This window comes from Alligator mississippiensis, chromosome 4, assembly GCF_030867095.1.
Source record: "Alligator mississippiensis isolate rAllMis1 chromosome 4, rAllMis1, whole genome shotgun sequence".
NCBI lineage: Eukaryota > Metazoa > Chordata > Crocodylia > Alligatoridae > Alligator > Alligator mississippiensis.
The window spans coordinates 160,969,667-160,991,368 of record NC_081827.1 but is presented as its reverse complement, the minus strand read 5'-3'; the positions used below and the strand labels follow the sequence as shown (position 1 = coordinate 160,991,368).

At 42.6% G+C, this 21,702-nt stretch overlaps 1 protein-coding gene across 1 annotated transcript in view; it reads left to right on the top strand.

The window, feature by feature from the left end:
* The window catches only part of MYO1D (myosin ID), a 274,772-nt gene that overhangs the window by 113,894 nt on the left and 139,176 nt on the right, over nucleotides 1-21,702 (top strand). Inside the window, exon 16 of the mRNA XM_014596285.3 lies at nucleotides 1,725-1,932. Within this exon, the coding sequence (XP_014451771.1) occupies nucleotides 1,725-1,932 (208 nt within the window). The remainder of the gene's footprint in view (nucleotides 1-1,724; nucleotides 1,933-21,702) is intronic.

Here is a 21,702-nt window from a genome sequence, read left to right as displayed (position 1 = left end):
GCCTGCAGCAGTGTTATGACAATATCAATATCACCAGTTGTAGTAATTGCCCGAGAGGGTGAGTGTTAACATTAGCTTGTGCTAAAAAAAGAGATCCTAAATTGCAGGTATTATTTTTTTGTTGTTGATGCAGTCCCATTTTTGTAGGGCGTTTAAATTTTTCTTCCTCTCTCATAAATGATCCTCCACGCTCTGTAGGTTTGTTAGAGCTCTGACGTTTTATTTCCCTTGTCTGGTCCCATCAGCTGTGCAGGTCTGTTGTAATAAAAGGTAGATTTGCACTATCACCCTGATGGTCTCTGCCTCCTAATGTAAATGTCTTGCGGTGAAAGATTTTTCCAAATTATCTCCCAGCAATTTAATTATTGCAGGAATATTTTCCCACTGGGAATAGAGAGAAGTGAGCTGAAACTAACTAAAAGGATTTTTGGTGTCTCTTTAAATGTAAAATATTTATGTATGTAGATTCATTTGAGAAATAAGCGCTGTCCGCCCACTTAAATATAAATGCAAAAACTGTCCCTAAGAGGCAAGGATTTTTTTTTTTCATGTGTTACTTTCTGTACTTCATTCTAATAATAACCACATCCTGCCTTCCATTACCCTCTACCACCAATATATTGTTGCTTGTTTAGAAACCATGGGCATTTATACACACATCTGTTCTGATGCGCCAGAGATCTGGTGCATCAGAGCAGACTCGATTAAACGTGAGCTGATGCACCCAGCACTGCGTCACATCCATTTGTATAAATGGCGAAATGTGCATAAGTGCTGAGAAAATGGCCGCAGTGCACTTTTGAACTAAAACACCTTTGTGTTTTAGTTCATAAGCAAGCCACCACCATTTTCTCAGCACTGAGATTCATTTTGCCATTTATACAAACGCATGTACCACAGCTCTGGGCCCCATGTGTTTCCACTGTTTTTTTGTTGTTGTTGTCAACAGCTTATCCAAAGATGTTAATTTGATAATTGGAAGAGCCAGAATCTTGGAAGAATGACAACATTGTCTGTTTCATCCAGTTTTATTTTAGCCTGTTTAGTAATCTTTAAAAAAAACCCCCAAAGAAACGAACAAACTGTATTTTAGGCTCCAGGTATAACCCCAACTCTATTGCTTTGTCCACTGGTGATTATTTTCAGAATTAGCTAGCCAGCTGAAAAAAAAATGTCCCATGCCTCAAAAACTGGAACTGAAGTTTGCTGCCATTTACTGTGTTGAATAATGAAATGGACCAGGGGAGGTACAGAAGTGTTTGTGAAGACATTGGGTTATAGGATTTTAACAAGCCCAGGTTTTTTTTACTGTACATCAAGTTCTTATCTCAATTTCAATTGACTTCTCCCAAAAAAAAGTTTAAGATTATTTTTTTTCCTTGGTAAATATTTATAAATTGGCAAAAGTTGAGAAGTGGAGCTGCTCATCATGTCAGCATTGAAGTTGGTCTCTGCCATGTTGCATCTCTCTCTGTTGTGTGAAATGAGCCCCAATGAGCAGTTCCCCTGTAGGCAATTTGTACAACATCCTTTACACTCGGGTACATATTCTTTTTCACCCATTTGGAACACCATCCCTCTGTGACTGTCTTGTTTTCTTAGCTGTACATGAACAAAATATTTTTTTTATATAAGTTCTAATTTGAAAATAGAGATGTTTAAGAATAGGCTTGGAAGTAGAACTGGGAACTTGGTGATGAAATGATTTCTATGTTCAATTTTAGGTACAAGATGATCTCAGAATTTACTTGGCCAAACCATGACCTCTCTTCTGACAAAGAAGCTGTGAAGAAACTAATAGAGTGCTGTGGGTTTCAGCATGATGTAGCCTATGGAAAAACCAAGATTTTTATCCGCACACCTCGAACTCTATTCACCCTGGAGGAACTGCATGCCAAGATGCTTGTGAGGATTGTTCTCTTCCTACAAAAGGTAAAAATAGTTGCAGGTAAAAGTTTGGGAAGTTCTAGTAATGGAAAAGTTGTCCTATCAAGTCAGTGTTCTATGGGGGAGAAGGCAATATGGTGCTTGCTTGGAAATATGGTGGACATGTTTGGAATTTGCTTCAAAAAAAAAAAAAAATCTCCAGCCTTCAGGTCAGAAAATTGAGGTTTTTGAATATTGAAGTGCAAATTCTATGGGCTAACGCATAAGAATAAATTTAGAATAAATTTTACATCTAAAAAGCAGAGATGAATAGAAGATGATGAGGTTTGTATTGTGCAGAGTTCTAGGAAAATAGAGGAGGTGAATTCTTGTGTGGAAATAAAGAAACAGGGATTTGGCATCAGAGATGGGGGAGTTGGAGTCTGGAGAAGGGAGCACAGGACTTGAATGTTTTGGGTTGTGGTATCGCTGTTGATATGGGATGAATATCTTTGTTTATATTTGGGGGATTGGATATATCTTTAGATGTTGAATCTGGTTGTTTTAATGGGTTGGACTCCTTATAGTTTCATAGTAGCTAGGGTCAGGAGGGACCTGAACAGATCATCTAGCCTGACCCCCTGCCATGGGCAGGAATGAATGCTGGGTTCACAAGAGCCCAGACAGGTGATCATCTAACCTCTTTTTGAATTTGCCCAAGGTAGGGGCAAGGACCACTTCCCTAGGAAGTTGGTTCCAGATTCTGGCCACCCAACTGTAAAATATTGCTTCCTGATCTCTAACCTAAACCTATTCTCCATCAGCTTATTACCTACAACCCACCTCAGGTGGTGCTGGGGAGAAAAGGGCTCTTCCTATTTGCTGATGATCTCCCCTGATGAGTTTGTGGGCAGCCACCAGGTTCCCCCTCAGCCTCCTCTTGCCGAGGCTGAACAGGTTCAGGTCCCTCAGTCTCTCCTCATAGGGCCTGTCCTGCTGCCCTCTCACCAAGCAGGTGGCCCTCCTCTGAACTCTCTCCAGGCTGGTCACATCCTTTTTAAAGTGCAGTGCCCAGTACTGGATGCATTACTCCAATTGTGGCCTGACCAGTGTCATAGATTCATAGATGTTAGGGTCGGAAGGGACCTCAATAGATCATCGAGTCCGACCCCCTGCATAGGCAGGAAAGAGTGCTGGGTCTACATGACCCCAGCTAGATGGTTATCTAACCTCCTCTTGAAGACCCCCAGGGTAGGGGAGAGCACCACCTCCCTTGGGAGCCCGTTCCAGACCTTGGCCACTCGAACTGTGAAGAAGTTCCTCCTAATGTCCAATCTAAATCTGCTCTTTGCTAGCTTGTGGCCATTATTTCTTGTAACCCCCGGGGGTGCCTTGGTGAATAAATACTCACCAATTCCCTTCTGTGCCCCTGTGATGAACTTATAGGCAGGCACAAGGTTGCCTCTCAGCCTTCTCTTGCGGAGGCTGAAAAGGTTCAGTTTCTCTAGTCTCTCCTCGTAGGGCTTGGTCTGCAGGCCCTTAACCATACGAGTGGCCCTTCTCTAGACCCTCTCCAGGTTATCCGCATCCCTCTTGAATTGCGGCGCCCAGAATTGCACGCAGTACTCCAACTGCGGTCTGACCAGCGCCCAATAGAGGGGAAGTATCACCTCCTTGGACCTATTCGTCATGCATCTGCTGATGCACGATAAGGTGCCATTGGCTTTTCTGATGGCTTCGTCACACTGCCGACTCATGTTCATCTTGGAGTCCACTAGGACTCCAAGATCCCTTTCCACTTCCGTGCCACCCAGCAGGTCATTCCCTAGGCTGTAGGTGTGCTGGACATTTTTCCTCCCTAGGTGCAGCACTTTGCATTTCTCCTTGTTGAACTGCATCCTGTTGTTTTCTGCCCACTTGTCTAACCTGTCCAGGTCTGCTTGCAGCTGTTCCCTGCCCTCCGGCATGTCCACTTCTCCCCATAGCTTTGTGTCATCTGCAAACTTGGACAGAGTACATTTCACTCCCTCGTCCAAGTTGCTGATGAAGACATTGAAGAGTATCGGTCCAAGGACCAAGCCCTGCGGGACCCCACTGCCCACACCCTTCCAGGTCGAAGCCGACCCATCGACCACGACTCTCTGGGTGTGACCCTCCAGCCAATTTGCCACCCACCGGACTGTGTAGTCATCCAAGTCACAGCCTCTTAACTTGTTCACCAGTATGGGGTGGGATACCGTATCGAAGGCCTTCCTGAAGTCTAAGTATACGACATCCACCCCTCCTCCTGTGTCCAGGCATTTCATAACCTGGTCATAAAAAGAGACTAGATTGGTCAGGCACAATCTGCCTGCCACGAACCTGTGCTGGTTTCCCTTCAGCATAATTTGTCCTGCTGGGCTCTCGCATATGTGAGCCTTGATAATTTTTTCAAAGACTTTGCCAAGGATGGAGGTGAGACTGACTGGCCTATAGTCAGTCGCATAAAGGGGGACACGGCTTTTGTCTGGACCAGCTTGTGATGCATCTTTGGATGCATGACAAGGTATGGCTGGCCTGGCTGGCTGCAGTCTGGCATTGGCAGCTCATGTTCATCTTGGATTCAATAATGATTACAATATCCCTTTCCATCTCTGTGCTTTGAAGAAGGGAACTCCTCAGCCTGTATGTATGCTGTGTATTCCTTCTCCCAAGGTGCAGCACCCTGCATTTGTCTACGTTGAACCCCGTCCTATTCTCATCTGCCCACTTCTGTAGTCTGTCTAAATCTAGTTGCCTTTCTCTCCCTTCAAGTGTGCCCACCTCGCTCCACATCTTAGTGTCATCAGCAAACTTGGACAATGTGCTTTCAACCCCCTCATCTAAGTCGCTGATGAAGATGTTAAACAGTGCGGGCCCGAGGACTGAGCCCTGGGGTACCCCACTGCTTGCATCTCGCCAGACTGAGTACGACCCATCCACCACTACTCTCTGGGTGTACCCCATCAGCCAGTTTTTTACCCATCCAACTTCGTAGGTATCAATGCCACAGTCGCTTAATTTATTAATGAGAATGGGGTGGGAGACAGTGTCAAAGGCCTTCCTGAAGTCTAGAAAGACTATGTCCGTGGTGACACCATCATCCAAGGATTTAGTTACCTGGTCATAAAAGGCAATCAGGTTGGTCAGGCAGGACCTGCCTTTGAGCCCGTGCTGGTTGCCCCTCAGCATGATCTCCCCTGCTGTCCCCCCACAGATGTGCTCCTTGATGATTTTCTCCAAGATCTTCCCAAGGACTGAGGTGAAGCTTATGGGCCTATAGTTACTTGGGTCCTCCTTCCTCCCTTTCTTAAAATAGGGACCACATTAGCCAGTTTCCAATCCCCTGGCACCTGGCCAGATGACCATGAATGCTCATACAGCCGGGTCAAGGGCTCCGTGATGACCCCTGCCAGCTCCCTCAACACCCTTGGGTGGAAGGCATCTGGAGCTGCAGATTTAAAAATGTCCAGCTCTTCCAGAAGATCCCTAACTACCTCTGCGCTGACCCAAGGCCTGTCAGAGCTATCCCCAAGATTGTCCCTATCTCTGGCAGGAGGGAAGTAATAAATACATTTTAAAATAGTTTCAGTTTAGCAAGACATCTCAGCTCAGTGTTCACATGACATAATCACTCTTTTGCCAAATCCACCTCACAAAGGTGACAAGTCTGCATGAACATTTCTGTGTTGTAGTTGGCCAAGGCCATAGTCTCCTGAATCATTTTCAAGAGTTCTTGGGTCCACTTCAGTAGATACTGGCTTGTGTTGTACCAAAGACAGTGCAAGTCAGGGAACTACTCCAAACTAGCAGGCAGAATCTAGGTTCTAACCACAGTCCTGGTTTCCTGCATTCTGAATGAGCCTGTGTTGGTACTTGCATCACTTCAGCCAGCTTGAGCACCTTGCTGCCTTATGGCAGCCAACATACGTGGGCCTCTGTACAACACTGTAAAAAGTTTGATACTCTGACAGATTGTTCTCAAACAAAGTTTGTCACTGGAGAGTAATGAGCATCAACCCTCTACCAGGTATCTACTATAGGACCTTCCAGTCATTTATTACAGTGGTGATTTCCCCCTCTTCACCTCACATAAGGCCTCTGTGTGACAGACCATTATGGGACAAATTTCCTTCTTACCTGTACGTTCTCCATATCAACCTCAAACTCCTTTGAGCCTGAGAAATCAAAGCGGAGTTTAACTCTCTTTCCCTGAATTACACTATTTAGTTCCTAACTGGCCCTTATGGGGAGAATCTGGTTCCATTATACCATCAATTGCTATGAAAGTGTAGCAGCCTCTGGCTTCCACAACTGTACAGATGTGGAAATGTACCTTCGGCCAGTCAGAAAACATTATTGAATACTGCATAAAAAGCAATATCTTGAAAGAAATGGCTCTTAAGTTGCATATTCCTATGTCAGTTTTGGAGTTTGGGAAACAGCCTTTGATCCTCCCTAAATATCCAATAAGGGAGGCAGTTGTTAAATGTTGGATGTGGGAAATGGTGGAATAAAACCTGTTGGAAAGTTTTAGTCTCTATAGTAGCTGCTCAAGATGTGTAAATGCAGGTAAATCCTATCATAATTATTAATGGACCAAGAGTGGAAACTTGCATCTGATTAAACTCTTAAAAGGCTTGCAAAATAGTCAGATCTTTGGGGTTTGTGATGTTTAATGTCCTTGTCCATCACCAGCTTATTGCCTGGTGGTGAGCCAGTATGGTTTGATCACACAGAAATGGGAATGTGGCAGTACTTTAATCTCCAATAAAATAGATGCAAATGCAATTTGTACATATCAGCTCATGCATCCAGGTTCTGTTTTATGTGCTTCAACTTTTTCAAGTACAATTAGTCTTTTCCCCTTAGGAACTTTAATGGTCTACTCTAAAAGGAGACAGGCCCAGTCTTTACCCAGAAATTCCCTGGCTTAGGATCTTGCTTTCAAAGGCTGTCCTTCCCTCTGCTCCTGGACTGTGCTTCAGCTATTTACCAGTCTTTCATTGGGTCCTTATCCTGGAAATAACAAAAAGCTCCCCTTCCCTGGAGGTAACTTTTCCCATTCTCTTTCTCCATCAATGATTTACAAGGGTTCCAGATAATCCCACTCCCAGCAGTCTGTGAGGATCAGTGATTAGTTAGTGACAGCTGGACCACACTATTTCTAACTTCCTGAGGGCTATCCACTCCCTACAGGTACTTCTCTAAGGACTTAACTTTTTGTTTGTTCCATCCAGTGGCAGTTTGCTGTGTTTTCATTATTAATTCAAGGCTACTGTACTCAATTACCCTTACCTTCATGAGATGTGAGCTAGTTGGGTTTCCTCGTAGAAAAAAGTTATGGGAAGCATATACTGCTGACAGGTCACCTCTAAATTACCATTTCTGATTGAATAGCTAAGGGAATTGAGAAGTAAATTTGATTTAGATGAATAGATTATAGGCATAGACAAGTGATTAAAAAAATCCTGTCTTGTTGCTATGCCAGACTAAACCCCACTTTGCAAATGGAACAGTATGGTCACTTATTGCAGCTAAACCTGTTAAACAGCAGGGGATGACTCTTTGATAGCAGTTTATCAATCTTTCTGAGGATTTCCATTAGCTTTCTTTATCACTGTACAGACCAAAATTGCAATCCCTCTTGTCTAGACTGTCTTCCATCAACCTGAAGGAAGGCAGAACTAAGCTGTCATTTGCCTGTGGAAGACAGTAGAAATCATTAAAAATAAATTAAAGGGTCCAGTTTCCGTCTATATGACAATTTGGTGGATCAGCATAGTGGTGTTGTCAGGTATCTGATTTGTCATGTTATAAACTAGCTGACTTAGAGTTTTTCTTCTTCTTACTTTTGGCTTTCCCTTCCTCTTGTTTCAAGCTAGCTGTAAAAATAACACATGCCAAATTCACAAAGTATACCCAAAATCATGTGCATGAACCCCTTGAATGTAGATGGGGATGAAAGAGTGGACTAGCCTTTCCACAGCTGCACAGAAGAGGCAGGTGGCATACAGCTGAGAACTGTATGTAGGACTTGGAGTAGGGATGCCCTGACTTCTAATCCTGCATCTTCTGCCAGTTTGTTGTGGTGATAAGCAGGTTACTTCCTCTGTCCATTTGCCCATCTACAAACTGGGGCTGAAACATGAATCTACCTTTTGGAGGGGGTTGTTGTGTGTGGCACTTTGAGGATAAAAAGATATTGTCACTGTTGTGTCTAAAAATCATAAGCATGTACACTGCATGGCACATAAGCAATTCATTAATTTTGCTTAAATAACATCTAATAAACTCTAATCCCTGAAAACATGTATTCTTCTGGCTTTATGAAACCACCTTTCCCCTGAGTGAAATTAAAATTGCATAAAGCATTACCCTTATGGAGGCCTGTTTAATGGATACAACTATATTCATGGTATTTGTGAATTAAGATGTGAAACTGTTAAAAAAAAAAAAAAAAATCCTTAATGTAGCAGGCTCTGTACTTCTGGAAAATGATTCTGAAATAGGACTGGGAGCAGTGCCTTTGTTTTGTTTACTCCTTACCTGCAGGAGAAATTCCTCATGTGTAATCTTAATTTGCCTGATAAATTGCAATCACTTATCTGAGATTTGGATGGAGAGGAAGGGGACAAGCTGCTCTTAATTACCAGAGTGTTTTGCAAGCCTTCAAGTTATCCGTGAAAATCCTAAAGAAATCAGTGTAGATTTAGTGAGATCCAGAATTCCATTTCTGTAACTCAAACCCTATCTTACTTCACTTCTGCTTCTGCTTGTTATCTTGCATTCTTCAAATTGCCTTCAGAAGAGATGAGATTTTTGTCTGCAAAGTGCAAAGAAGGAGCTGTTTAGAGTCCTGCCTCTTATAGCCAAAGGCAAGAAATTGTAACGAACCAATAATGCTTGCTGTAAGCTCATCAGCAAAAGAGAAGATGCTCGTTTGATGTTCATAAGGTATGTAATTAAATACCTGGTACAGTATTAAATATTTCTACAGGTTCCTTGATTTTTTTGATTTTTTTTTTTTTTTTTTTTAATTCTCTTTCATTTTATATTTTCCCTGTATTTTAGTCTCCAACCTCATTCTTTTCTGTTCACAGTCAGCTTTTCTCATTTTAATATGCCAGTTCCATCTGCTTACCAGCAGATGGGGCACTTACAGGTTTGAGGTAGTGAAGAAGGAATAATCAACATAAAAACCTGAGACTTCAAGATCCACTGAAGCCTTAAGTGCTGAAAAACAATAGGCAGTTCTGCTTCCATGTCACCATTTCTATATTTTTTTTGCTGTCTTTTCATTGCTTGGGCCACTTCCCTAATGGTTGGATTCTTTCTGAGGATTTCTTACCTGAAATCCTAATCCTCTCTTACTGACAAATTACAGGGAAAATAAGAGGATGGGCACATCATATATTTACTGAGGCAAAAGGTTTAGGGGAGGAAAGAGGGGCAGGGCTGAATTTACCACGCATCAGCTGTTCCATGTTAGCTCTTACTCTGCTGTAGATGAAAGCTAAACCACAGTAGTTTAGCTCTCAGTGAAATAGGGTTAAACCACTTGTGACTTAATTTTTCACCTACTGTGAGGTATCCAAGCAGTAGCTCTCCCCCTTTTTACTTGAAGTAAATGGATCAAGTACACATACCCTAAGCAACAAATTCCAGTTAAAAACAAACTTTAATTGCATTTTCATGAGGGCAAGACAACTAAGGTGGAGGGGAGGGAAAGAGGCGATCATTTCTAACCCGAATTTTTCTTTTAAATAAGTCTTTTTTACAATATTAGAGTCTTTCAATAGTTTGAATTCTGCAAGTGGGAATGTTTCATTTTTGTAAAGAAATTACTCAGCTACCTTTAAAAAAATAAAGAAGCAAAATTCAGAAGCTTTACTTTTGTCATGATTTTAGGCACTTTGGAAAAAAAATAAAGCTGAAATTGATTAAAATGGGTCACACTACAATTCATGGGATTTAAATGTAAATGCTTATGAACATGTAATGGAACTTTTTAATTTTTCCTTTTAATGTTACTGCAGACTGTTCTATTAATTCTGTTTTCCAAATAGAGGGAGACTTAAATGTAAAAGAAATACCAGATAACAAGCAGCAGTTTTGTTTCCTGTTCTCCCTCCCCCCCCCCTTAAATATCCATTTTAGTCTCTAATCATTAAATGGGTTGTAGTTTCATAAAATATATAGGCTCTGAAATAGGGCAGTTATGTACCTATGAGGTTTTTACAGTAATAACTTATTAGAGTTAAAAATAGAAGTTTGTGTTTTGCACTGAACAAATGGTAAGACTTGGCTAGTTGTTAATTCAATTAAAATTTGATTATTAAAACCTATATGACTTCCAGAAAGAATGGATTAGGTCTGAGGTTGGTGGACACTAGGATCCAGCTTCTCTCGCTGCTTCACCTGGCTGCAGCATTTCACAAGGAGAGCTCCCGGCTGCTGAAATCTTGGGTCCCTGACTGGTATCGCACAGATGCAGCACCCACTGCTGAATGCCAATGAAGCCACAACTCTGTGGGCCAGATCCAAAGACTGCATGAGCCAGATCTGGCTTATAAGTTGGCAATCCCCTGATCTCTAATGTCTTCTGCCCTTAAGAAATCTCTTGCCACCCTCCTCATCACTAGACTCAGTAGTTCTACCATAAGAAAAATTAGGGAAAGTCAGGAATGCATGGGGTGGTAAATTCTGGAAACGCACTGTTTCTACAAGGATTTTGCAGTAGATATAAAAACATTTTCTTGCCATGAAGACCTATCCTTTGACTCAACTTGAATGGTTATTGTGCAAGTGCTAGTTGGGAAGATCAGTACAGTTCAGAAGTACAATTGGAGGTTATATACTGGATCTGTGGCCTCTGTCACCATGATCTACCTTTCTGGAAACAAATGAACTGCTGTCATAAAACAAGGACTGTCACAAAGACTCTGGGTATTTTCCCTTCAGCAGCACACCCCAAACTGGTTAGCTGGTGAAATAACTCTTTCTTCAAAACAGAGGCCTGTTCAGTGGGCATGTACAGTGTGCCAAGATCATGCATCATGTCAATATAATTTAGTGCACTATTTCCAAATAATTTTATCAGAGCAACACAGCTGTACATAGTAGTCACTTCAGGAAATCATTCCTGTTTAATGCAGGGGAAACAAGAGTTGTTCTTGCATTATAACCCAGCAAATACACATCTGTCAGTACTCTAAAAATTCTTGTGTCAGGCAGCCTTACAAAATGGTGAGGAAAATGTACCAGCCCAGGCACAAAATATATTCTCTTTTGATATGATAGGAAAGAATTGCATACCATGCTACTGCACCAAAAAAAAAAAACAAAAAAAATTGTTGACTAAGAAAGTAGAATTTAGCTAGGCTGGAATAATTTTAATGTAGTAATTTTTCCTAACTCTAAATGTCTGCCTGTCTTTGCATTTACCTCTCTGCTTCCTGCCCTCCCCCCCCAACTGACATCTTATCTTGTCTTCTGCTTTGCAACCTGCACCCTTGTGCTCTGTATCTGGTCGATTGTCTTTATTGTTATTTCCCGTCCTAAATGCAGCCTGAAATCTTTCCTCTTTCCCTACTCACAAATCAAGCTGGGAGGCTGGGATTTATACTCTTGGAAACAGCTATTGGTTAGTTGCCCTGGTGATACCTCATTACCAAGGCAGGAAATTCATTGAATCAATATGACAGCCAGTTCTGAAATGATGTGATATGAAGTCCAAGGACCTACAGTTAACCTTTGCTAAAAGAAGCATCACTACCTTAGTGCATGCTGTGGAAAGAGAGCTTTATTTCATGCTTTTTCCGAGCACAATGAAATGCACCTTTCGAATCGGCTTTGCCTGTGCATATTCTAACAGCTTGCTCTAGCAGTGTTGTTTTTTTTCACTCGAGGCATTTTGGTTCCCAGACACTCCTCTCAAGAGATCTGTCACTCAACCCTGCAGCTGTTGTCACCATAGCAACATTCCCTGGCCTCCGTGGAGAAGAGTAGGAAGGAGAAGCATGGCTGACTTGTCATAATTTTAATGTTTCACCTTCCCTTTCTTCTCGATCCCCATGAGCCCTTGAAGCAAAGCGTGCTAGGAAACATTAACCACAAAAGGAAGCTTTCACTCTGACAAAGAAGGCATTTTCATGTGAGATTACAGATCGGCGGTGGTAATCTGATGAGGGCTTCTGCTCAGTGACCCAAATAAAAGGTGATGTAATGGGTTTACCATCCACTCTCAAGACACTTCCCATCTTGAAAGAATGTGCTTTCATGTAGATTGGGTCTGACTGGAAATATGTACATAATTACATATTGATGTATAGCATATGTCTAGGCCTTAATTCTGCACACGCATGGACAGTGAGAAGCAGGGAAAGGAGGGTGCTCTTGCTTCAGCACAAGCAAATGCAGATGCTATTTGTGGGGCCAAGCACTAGGTATATATTCTGTATGCGAAGGAACAAATCTCTTTGCATCTGTTCTTTCCCTTTCAAGGGCACAGAGTAAAATGGGAGGGAGAGTGGCAGAGAATAGTTGAGCCCTATATATGGGCTCAAGCATGGTCCTCAGCATGCTAATGAGGTGCTTAGCTACATTGTCCCCTTTGGGACTCTTTTGCTATTAGATCAGAGCAACTGGAAGCTGCACAGCTGCACTCTCAGGAAAGGGGGGGGGGGGAAATCCTCTATACGCATTGTCTGCCTGGTTCTTTATACCTTGTGCTTAAAAAACAGAGTCCTCCACACTTGTGCTGACCACAGTCAGTTCCTTAGTGTAAAGTTATTCAATATAATTCATATTTTAGAAAGGGATAGCAATAACTGGATTACATCCAGAAAGAGGCGTGGGAGGTGCTGGATTAGTTGCTCTCTGGTTCTTGCAGCTTTTTCAGGTTACAACTTTTATCTTTGAATGTATAAAAAATAATCTTTCATTTTATACAACATGGCTTATATGATTGTAAAGAAGTCAGGCTGAAAAACTGAAGGCTCAAGTCTGGAAGTACCTACAAACTTCATGGGAACAATTTTACAGTTTGCCTACACTTCATGTCCACACCTGTTCATGTACTCTGTTTAGTGTTTCAGTAGATATGACATGCATTAATGAAAGTCAGTATTCGCTTACTGGAATAGGAATAGAATGATAGAAAAAGAATAGCACAGCTGTACCTCATGTGGTAAGAAATACATTTACTTGTTGAACACTTCCATGATAAAACACAGATGAAAGTGGAACTGCCATCCTACAAACCTTATGGTATGGGAATTTTGAACTTTTAAGATTCCCTGGCTTTAAGTGCCTTTAATACTGCATTAACACAGATTTAATTATTTAATTCTCCTAGGCGTTGTTTTTTTTTTAATACCTGAAATACATTCATCTTACATAGTATTAATGCCTCATGCTCTGACTTTGCTGAGCTTGTAGGCTAAGTTAGTGAACCCTTTAGTCTGAAATGAAATGTGCTGCTATGGGGCCTTTGTATGTGCAACAAAATTGGCTTTTAAAGCAGCTTAAATGCCCTTTTTCACCGCTTTTAATACCGTTGCTGTTGCACCTCTGGCAGCGTCTTCCACTTTTATCTGGTTACATTACGAAGTCATTTAAATTCCTCCAAGATGTTTTAGTTTGCTACCTAACAAAGTGCAAGAGTGCATGGGGCACTGAAAGCAAACGTGCTTGGGGAAGCGTGGACTTGGCAAGCTTCCAGTGCCCCATGCACCATCCCTGCCACCTTCTTCTGCTGCCAGCACACCCAGCCGCCCCCTGCCACCTTGCCGCTCTGCCCCAGGGTCAAGCCAGTGGTCCCAGGCGGTGGGAAGGCAGCCAGGACAGTGCAGGGGTGATGGAGCTTACCTGCCTCTACTGTGGTTGTGGGGTGGGGGCTGGAAAACACAGCCCCTGAGCTACGGGGGACCCTGGTGCTTTCCTCCATGGTGGCAGTGCCTGACTCAGGCAGCACCTGCCTGCTGGCACCTGGCTCAGGTGGTCCCGGGGGGGCACCGCAGCCATGGAGAGAAGCACTGAGCCCTGCGCAGCTCAGGGGCTGTGTGATCCGGCAGCAGCCTGTGCAGGCAGGCTCAACTGGAGGAAGAAAAAAAATAAGTAGTGAGGAGCCTGATCTTTTTGGGGGGTTTTTCCCTCCCAGACTCTGCCTGCCTGCCTGAGCTGCAGGGGTGGGGAGAGGGTAAAGGAGACTATGCTTCTCTCCACAGCTGCAGTGGGACTGACTGCCCAGGGCAGGTGCCATCTGGGGGGCACTGCTGCCACTGCATAGGGAAGCACCGGCCCTCCCTGCAGCTCAGGGACTGCTTAGCCCCCTGGCAGCTTGCCCCTTCCACTCCCCAACCGCGGGAGAGGCAGGTAAGCTCTAAGGATTGGGCCCCCACCCTTGTATAAATGCCACACGGGTTTAGTTTGGTTTAGTTCTCCCTAAATTGAAACAGTGGAAATGGTGGGTTTTTAAAAAAATAAGTACCTTTCAATTTAGGAAGAACTAAACAGAATTAAACCCCTGTTGTGTGTCCAAGCACCCATGGTTACGTTCTGCACTAGCACTTGTGCTGAGTCACTTGAGTTGAGCCTCCTGTTTTCAACATTTATCCTTGTAAATGCCTGTAAACAAAGAGCAACAAAGTTGGTGGTGATACCTCCAACTACATGCTAGCATTGCCTTTATTCCACATTCAGTCCTGCTTTCCAAATGTTCATAGCTTTATTTTTAAAGCTAATCTTTTAAAACTTTCCAAGCATAAAGGGTGGGATTTTCAGAGAAGTCTGTCGTCAAAAGTCAGTGGATTTAACATGCCTGGGCTCCTTTTGGATGTCCTACCTTTATGGCTCAAAAAAAGGGGCTTTCCTTGCAAGGGAGCTCTCTTAATGGCATTGCACAATCCAAAAATGGTATCGGACACTGACTTTAAGTTTTGCTCATCTGTTAAAAGAGCTTCCCAAGTACTAGCTTCTGTAATTTCAACGTGAATTTTCAGAGCCAAGCTGTCTTTTTGTAGTTTATGCATATTGAAAATAAATTCTGGGGGCCTTATTTTCTGTCTTCAGTTACACATTTCTATATCATTGTCTTAATTGAAAATAACAGACTTTATGCATTAGATTTTAATTTAAAAAAAATCACACTGATCCACTACAACTCAAAACCCCTTTGAGTTCTATACAGACTAAGAAAATTACTCATTGGCAACAGATGTAGGTAAGTTGGTGCACTTTTAGTAGAGGTGTTGTCAAGGGAAAAAATGCATTTTGGCACCCATACCTTAGAAACTGAGCTTAATTTTAACACAGTGGTAAGAATACAGGAGGCTGCCATAACCCTGCCTGAATAGTAAGGCTTCTATTTCAGCAGATATCATTGTAACACCAGTAGAACAATTGTATGAAATTCCCTATTGCGCATGAGACTGAAGAAGACAGCAATGATGATCATGACAATTAATTTAATGGCCAGGTGCACTGTCTGTGGCTTCAGCTGTGTACAGCACATTATTCATAGTGAATTCTTAGTTTCACAAATTCTCAGATTCCTGCTTGTGGGGAAAAGCTTGATAAAGCGGTAGCTGAGAACTCAGACAAGCTAACATACTTTTGCTTTGCTGAATTCCAAGACTACAGGTCCATAAGGACAGCTTGGAAAGATGAGAAGTATCAAACTGTTACCAAGGAAAACTTTTCTCTAAGAGCAAAATACATGTGGGAGAGCCAGTAATCAATCTCTCTCTCTCTCTCTCTCTCCCCATTTTGGAAAGAGCAGAGGCTGTGTTTGAGGATGAAGATAATATTCAGAAAGGAGAGTTTAGTGTTTTCCCTATTCTAGCAATCTCTCTAGGACAGTGGTTCTCAAACCTTTTTGGATTTAAGGCACTCCTCTATAACTTTTGTGAATTGAGTGGCACCCAATTTCAAAATGTAATGGATATAGTACAGTGCTTACCTCCTTGCAGAGAGCCTAGGCAATGGGGTGTGGGATTGTCCAGGCAAGGGCAAGCCTGAGCTTGTCTGCTTAATTTATCTGATTATCTCCTCATGCTTCACAGTACCCTTCAATCTGTGGCACCCTGGTTGAGAATCACTGTTGTTGTAGTAGGTCCAGTGCTTTGGACCAGGCACATTTTATCTGTATATTTTTATGAGGCCTGGTCATTGGCAATGTTCTCAGTGTGCTTTGTGAGACTGCTATGAGCAAAATATTACCCTTAGGTTTGCCACACTTTCCAAGGCTTTTTCATGGTAATATCCAATAGTGATAACCAGCTGAGTGAGGAGTTGGGGTACTTGTCTATACCCATTGTTAGGTAACGTTATTCAGAGAATTGTACCCAAGTACTGTTTGTATTTTAGGCTCATGAAGTATCCCTGACTCCGTCAGATAACCCACACAGAACTTGAAGCTAACAAGGATGCAGTTTTCCCATTGGAAGATGAGACTGAGACACTGATCTCCAGTTTGTCATGAAACAGATGGTTAGCCATCCATTCCATCTGCAGCTCCTCAGCTTTCTGATCTCTTACGTGGGTACTTCCCTTGCTAACTTTAACTATGAAAGCACATCCAATTATCCATTTATGGACCTAGGCATATTTCTGACGGGAGATGAAATGGAACTAGTCCTTCAGTTGCTGAAAGCAGGAAGCCCAACTAACAAAACTTTTTTTTATGACCTGAACACTAAAGTTATGACTACTATTGCCAACCATTTAGTTCAGCAATCACAACTATGGCACTATACTTAGATTCAAGGTACAGACAGACAATTATATTAATATTAAGCGCAAGCTAGATAAGCTATTACAATGAAAAGATACTATTTTCTTCATACTCCTGTAGTGAAAATGTTGCAACTTTTAACCTTGTTTCCTTCAGGGCAATTTAGCTAATTTGCATTACCACTGGAGTATGCAGATATATCAATTACATCATAGTTGTATGCTGCAGAGCATCAACTCCCCCTGCCCTTTTAAAGTGGTTAAAGCTTATATTTGCCTATGACTTCACTTAAATATTGTTTATGTGAACTGTCCCCCCCCCCCCAAAAAAAACCCAACAAAACTATTCTGTCAATACCTTGCTTTTTTCTAACTAAAAAAATCTGGTGTTTTAAATGGGTTAACTGATACTGATCAGTAGCACTCATCAAAAATTTACTTCAAAAAGGTTTTTGACTACAAGTAACTTTTATGAGAATTATTTTTCATAAGAAAACATCAATTTGAAGTCCAAACACTAATTTCTTGAGAGAATCAAAATGAGTTTTTGGGTGTGCTGCAGTATCTCAGGAGATTGGAGATTGCTTGTCTCCTGACTGGACTAAATTTTCCTATGACACTTGGTTCCTGTGACATGCTGTCTCCACCTTTGCCATGGTGGAAGTTGGTGCATTATGAAGGAGACATGTTCTAACCTGGGCTCCAGGTCTAGAGAGAAGAACTGGAGCATGCAGCAGCACTTCTGTTTTCCTTTGGCATCACTTAGCAAAATATCTATGGTTTTCCAGAGGGAATCCTATTTTCCGATCAGCTGTGATTGCTACTGAATGGCCTAAACCAAAGTAGTGTTCAGCTTGCCTGGGGAGCAAGAATTAAATATTGTTGGGGCCCACGATTTAACCATAGCTACCTATTTCAATACTGATTTGTAATTGGAAATTTTATCAAGGCTCAAAGTGCCTAAGTCCTACAGCAAATCATTGGGTTATAGGCTCCCCAAGGCCAGGTCTATACTAGACACTTATGTTGGAATAGTAATATCTATTACAGGTATAATTCTTTATATCCCTTACTAGTTAACTGACCCTTCTAGTGTAGATGCATTTTATAGTGGCGGGAAGTTCTTTTGCTGTTAAGATTGTACACTTCCCCCAAGCAAAAAAAAACAAAAGTGGGTTGTGGGAAGTGGTCCTTTGTTGGTATCCACCATACTTACATGAGGAGGGTTTGCTCATACAAATATGTAGGCAAACTCATTCCAGCATCAATCTGACCTAATTATCAGTCATTTGAAAATGGGACTTCCCTTCCAAAGGGAGGAATGGATTCATCATAGCATAAACGTTTCATGTGGCTACTTACGGGCTATATGCATCGGGTGGTTCTTTCTAAAGAATGCTTAAAATAGAAAGGCTCTTTCTGCTACTGAAGTCCATGGACTCCTTCAAATGGCAAGTACCTTGCAGGTAGAGCTGTGCCCATGCTGGGGAGTTTCCTGGCAGAACTACATCAACTATAGGGCGTGATCTTTCCCTACCCTGAGCAAACTTGGCTCTGCTAAGAGAACTATGATGTGGACAAGAGGTCATTGTTCAGTTCCTGGCTCTGCCAAAACCTCCTATATGGCTCTGGGTAAATTGTTTGATTGCCTGGGATTTATAGCAGGCAATCCTTTTCACCTGCAATGAAAGTGTTAATCATGCCATAAATAATAATCTGGCCGCACGTTAAAGCCAATTTACCATGTGATAATAAGCCACAAAGAAATTCCACATGTGTATGGGCATGTGTAACATCCTTGTGGCTCAGTTGTATTGTACCTTAAATTGAGTGTGTGGTATGTAAGAGCTGACCCATGACAGATCCCAGTACTCAGCTGAGTAGACACCTGGCATGGGGTAGCCCCAGGGCCTGGAATGCAGCTGTCCCCTACCTGATCATTGGGATCAGACTGGGACCAGTATTGGGTCCTGGACTTGGTCCTCCCATCCAATCCCCAGAAGCACATTTGCTGGTGGGGTGCTGTGAACCTGACCCGTGCAAGCATTTCTTTGATCTTGGGCTCACTGCACCCCTGACCTTTAAAAAGCAGGCAAGCAGCTGGGAGCCCCAGCTGCATCCATGGAAGTGGCAGCTGGGGAGCAGGTTGCTTCACTCCTACAGCTGCTGGCACTGCTTTGTGGCACATGGGCAGTTGGGGAGCTCAGACTTCCCACACAGGAAGCTTTAAAGAAGACCACTGAGGCAACTGCTCTGGGGTTCCCCACTGGGAACTTTAAACCCCATGCCCAGCAGCTCTGGCCAGGTTGCCTAGCATGGGGGATTAGAGGCTTCCAATGCAATTTAAAATCCTCTGGGAGGGAAGCTTCCCTATGCCCCTTACCCCCTGCCAGGAACCTCTTGAGCTGCCAAGTCTGGGGTTTTAACACTCAGCCGATTGTATCCCTCACTTAGCCCCAGTCTGTCAGCCCCCAGACCACACTAGAGAGCTGAACCGACCCCACTGCAGTCTGGGACCAGGCTGACAGTCAGACTACATCAGAACCAGTTAGAGTCCTTAGCAGTGCCCTGGGAGCCAGCTGACAATCAGCGGACTGTCAGCCCAGCACAGGGAAGCTTCCCTCCCCAGCTGTCACTCCTCTTTCAACTTGCTGGTGCAGGGTCTCCCCCTGCACATGGGCAGTTGGGGAGCTCAGACCTCCCACACAGGAAGCTTTAAAGAAGACCACTGAGGCCAGCCGGTAGTAATGACATGATTGGAATTTGATCCCTAACTCCACCAGTGCACATATGGCATTGCAGGAAGAGTGACTGTTGGGATCAGGTCACATCACACCATTATGCCACGGGCCTCAGTGTCCAGGGATTTTGACACTGTCAGATAGAAGATGTGATGAAGAAGTAAAAAGGACAATTCATGCAAGTTGTTCATTGTACGTGTTCTAAAAGCTTATCACAAGGATAGTTATGCATCCACCTGAGATCACTGAAATACTACATACGTTTGACCCTCCCTTAAAGCTGGGCACTTAGAAAAGACACTGGGGTGAATCAGAATGTTTGAAGCTCAGAGTAGTAGAGGAGTGCTGAAAATCAGCTGCAACTAATGAAAAGGTGCTTAGAAAGATTAACAGGGAGAGATCACAGTTGCTTGAAAAGCTATATAAAAGAATAACATCTTTCTGTGGACACTGCCCAACGATTTCCAAATGAGTCAATTTCAGCTCTGGTATGATCAGGCAAGAAAAAAGGAGAGAGGGAGAACTGCTATGTCCAAGGCAATACAAGATGGAGTGAGAAGTCCCTGAATTGGAGACATCACTTAAAGAAGCATAGACCTACCTCACAAGTGTATTATGGTCAGACACATTAAAGATGGTGAGATGCTCTGGGCCTATCTGAATAAAAAGAGACAAATCTAAGGGTGTTTTTATTAGGTGTATGGGAACAGTCTACTTTTAGTCATGGCATGGTCATTGTAACAGCTAATCTTACTAGATCAACTATTTTTCACCAAGGTCTTTTAAGGGTGCTGTGAGGATGTTGCTTAGTATAAGCGCACACTTATGTGCTCAAACATGCTATTCACAAGATAGACCCAAAGATTTCAAACAGGAATCCATAATGTCAACAACATTCTGTTCTGTTGTGCTATATTTTTTTCTGCACTTGAAAAACAAGTGAAAGGTATGAGCTGGCATTTTCAGAGGGGTGCCTTGAGACCAAAACATTTTGAGAAACACTGTGCTTGATTAATATTCTGAGATCTAGTGTAGGTGCAAATAGAGGGAAGATCATAGGAAATATATTGTGGAAGGGTGGAAAGAGAAATTAAGGAAAAGCAGGCTTGTGTGTGCATGGCAGTGATTTTTGTACAGCTGCTTGCTGGATGATGCACATTACATACCATAAATAAATTTTAGCTAGAACTGGCTGGGAATTATTGACTATACTTTTTGTTGGAAAACACAAATTTGTTGAAACAATTCTGAACAGTTCTGAAAACGAATCAATTATAACTTTGAAATCTATATGCTGTTTTGATTCTTTGGATTTTCCTATTTTGAAATCCTTTTAGATTCTTCCTTTTTGATATGTATGCATATAGAGCCCTGGGAGCTGACCTTTTTGGTAAGCATGCCGCTAGGCAAGCCTTGCACACTTCCCAAGTGCACTCCAATCCCCCTCCCCTGCCTGATCTGTTGCTCTGCATTCTACTCTTTGCCTCATCTGTAGCTGTGTTCCTGCTCCCTACCTGATCTGCATGTGCCGTACACAGAGGGTAGCTGTCCACCTGTGGCACTCGCTGCAGGTTGGTCACCCCAATAAAGTATAATAGGAAAATTTCCTGGGTTGGAAATATTTTCCATCCAGCTCTAAATTTAACATCCTTTAAAATCCTAGTTGCAAATATCATTTCTGGCAACTTGATGCAGGAAACCTGGGTATGTTGTCATCTTCTGGCTGATCTTCCCTGACACTCAGAGCAAGAAATTCTGCAAAAATAGTGTAAGAAACAGAACAGATAGGAGTGCTTTGTCTCAACTGTACCCATTGATGGGTGATTTAAGTACACCAGCATGAATGTAGTAAACCCTTTTAGGTGGAAGGGAAAGGCCACTGTGGAGGCTTCCAGGCAGATTAAATATTACAGTCAAGATCCAGTGAACCTTGAAGAAAGGTGAGTATATGCATGCTTGTATGCCGTTCATTGAAACCTTGGGTTTGTTTGCTAGCTGTATTGCTGAGCAGCGGAACATCCTGTTGGTCAGGATCATAACACTCAATTACATATTTCCCACAAAAATTATACCTACTATGCATACAACTGAACAAATGGACGTATTTATTTATAAAACATTTCTGATATTACATTCTATGACAATCTAATTAGGCTCATACTGTGACCCTTCTGCTCCCTCTTCTCCCTCTAGGAAAAGATTTCTGTTCAGTGGAAATCTAGACGGTACATCTACATTTTGATTTAAGTTAGTTGAAGCTGGCACGTGTGTAAATTAGGCTTTTTTTTCCCCTCCCCCTTCTGTTCCTGGTAGGTGCTCAAACTCTAACTGGTTTGGTCTT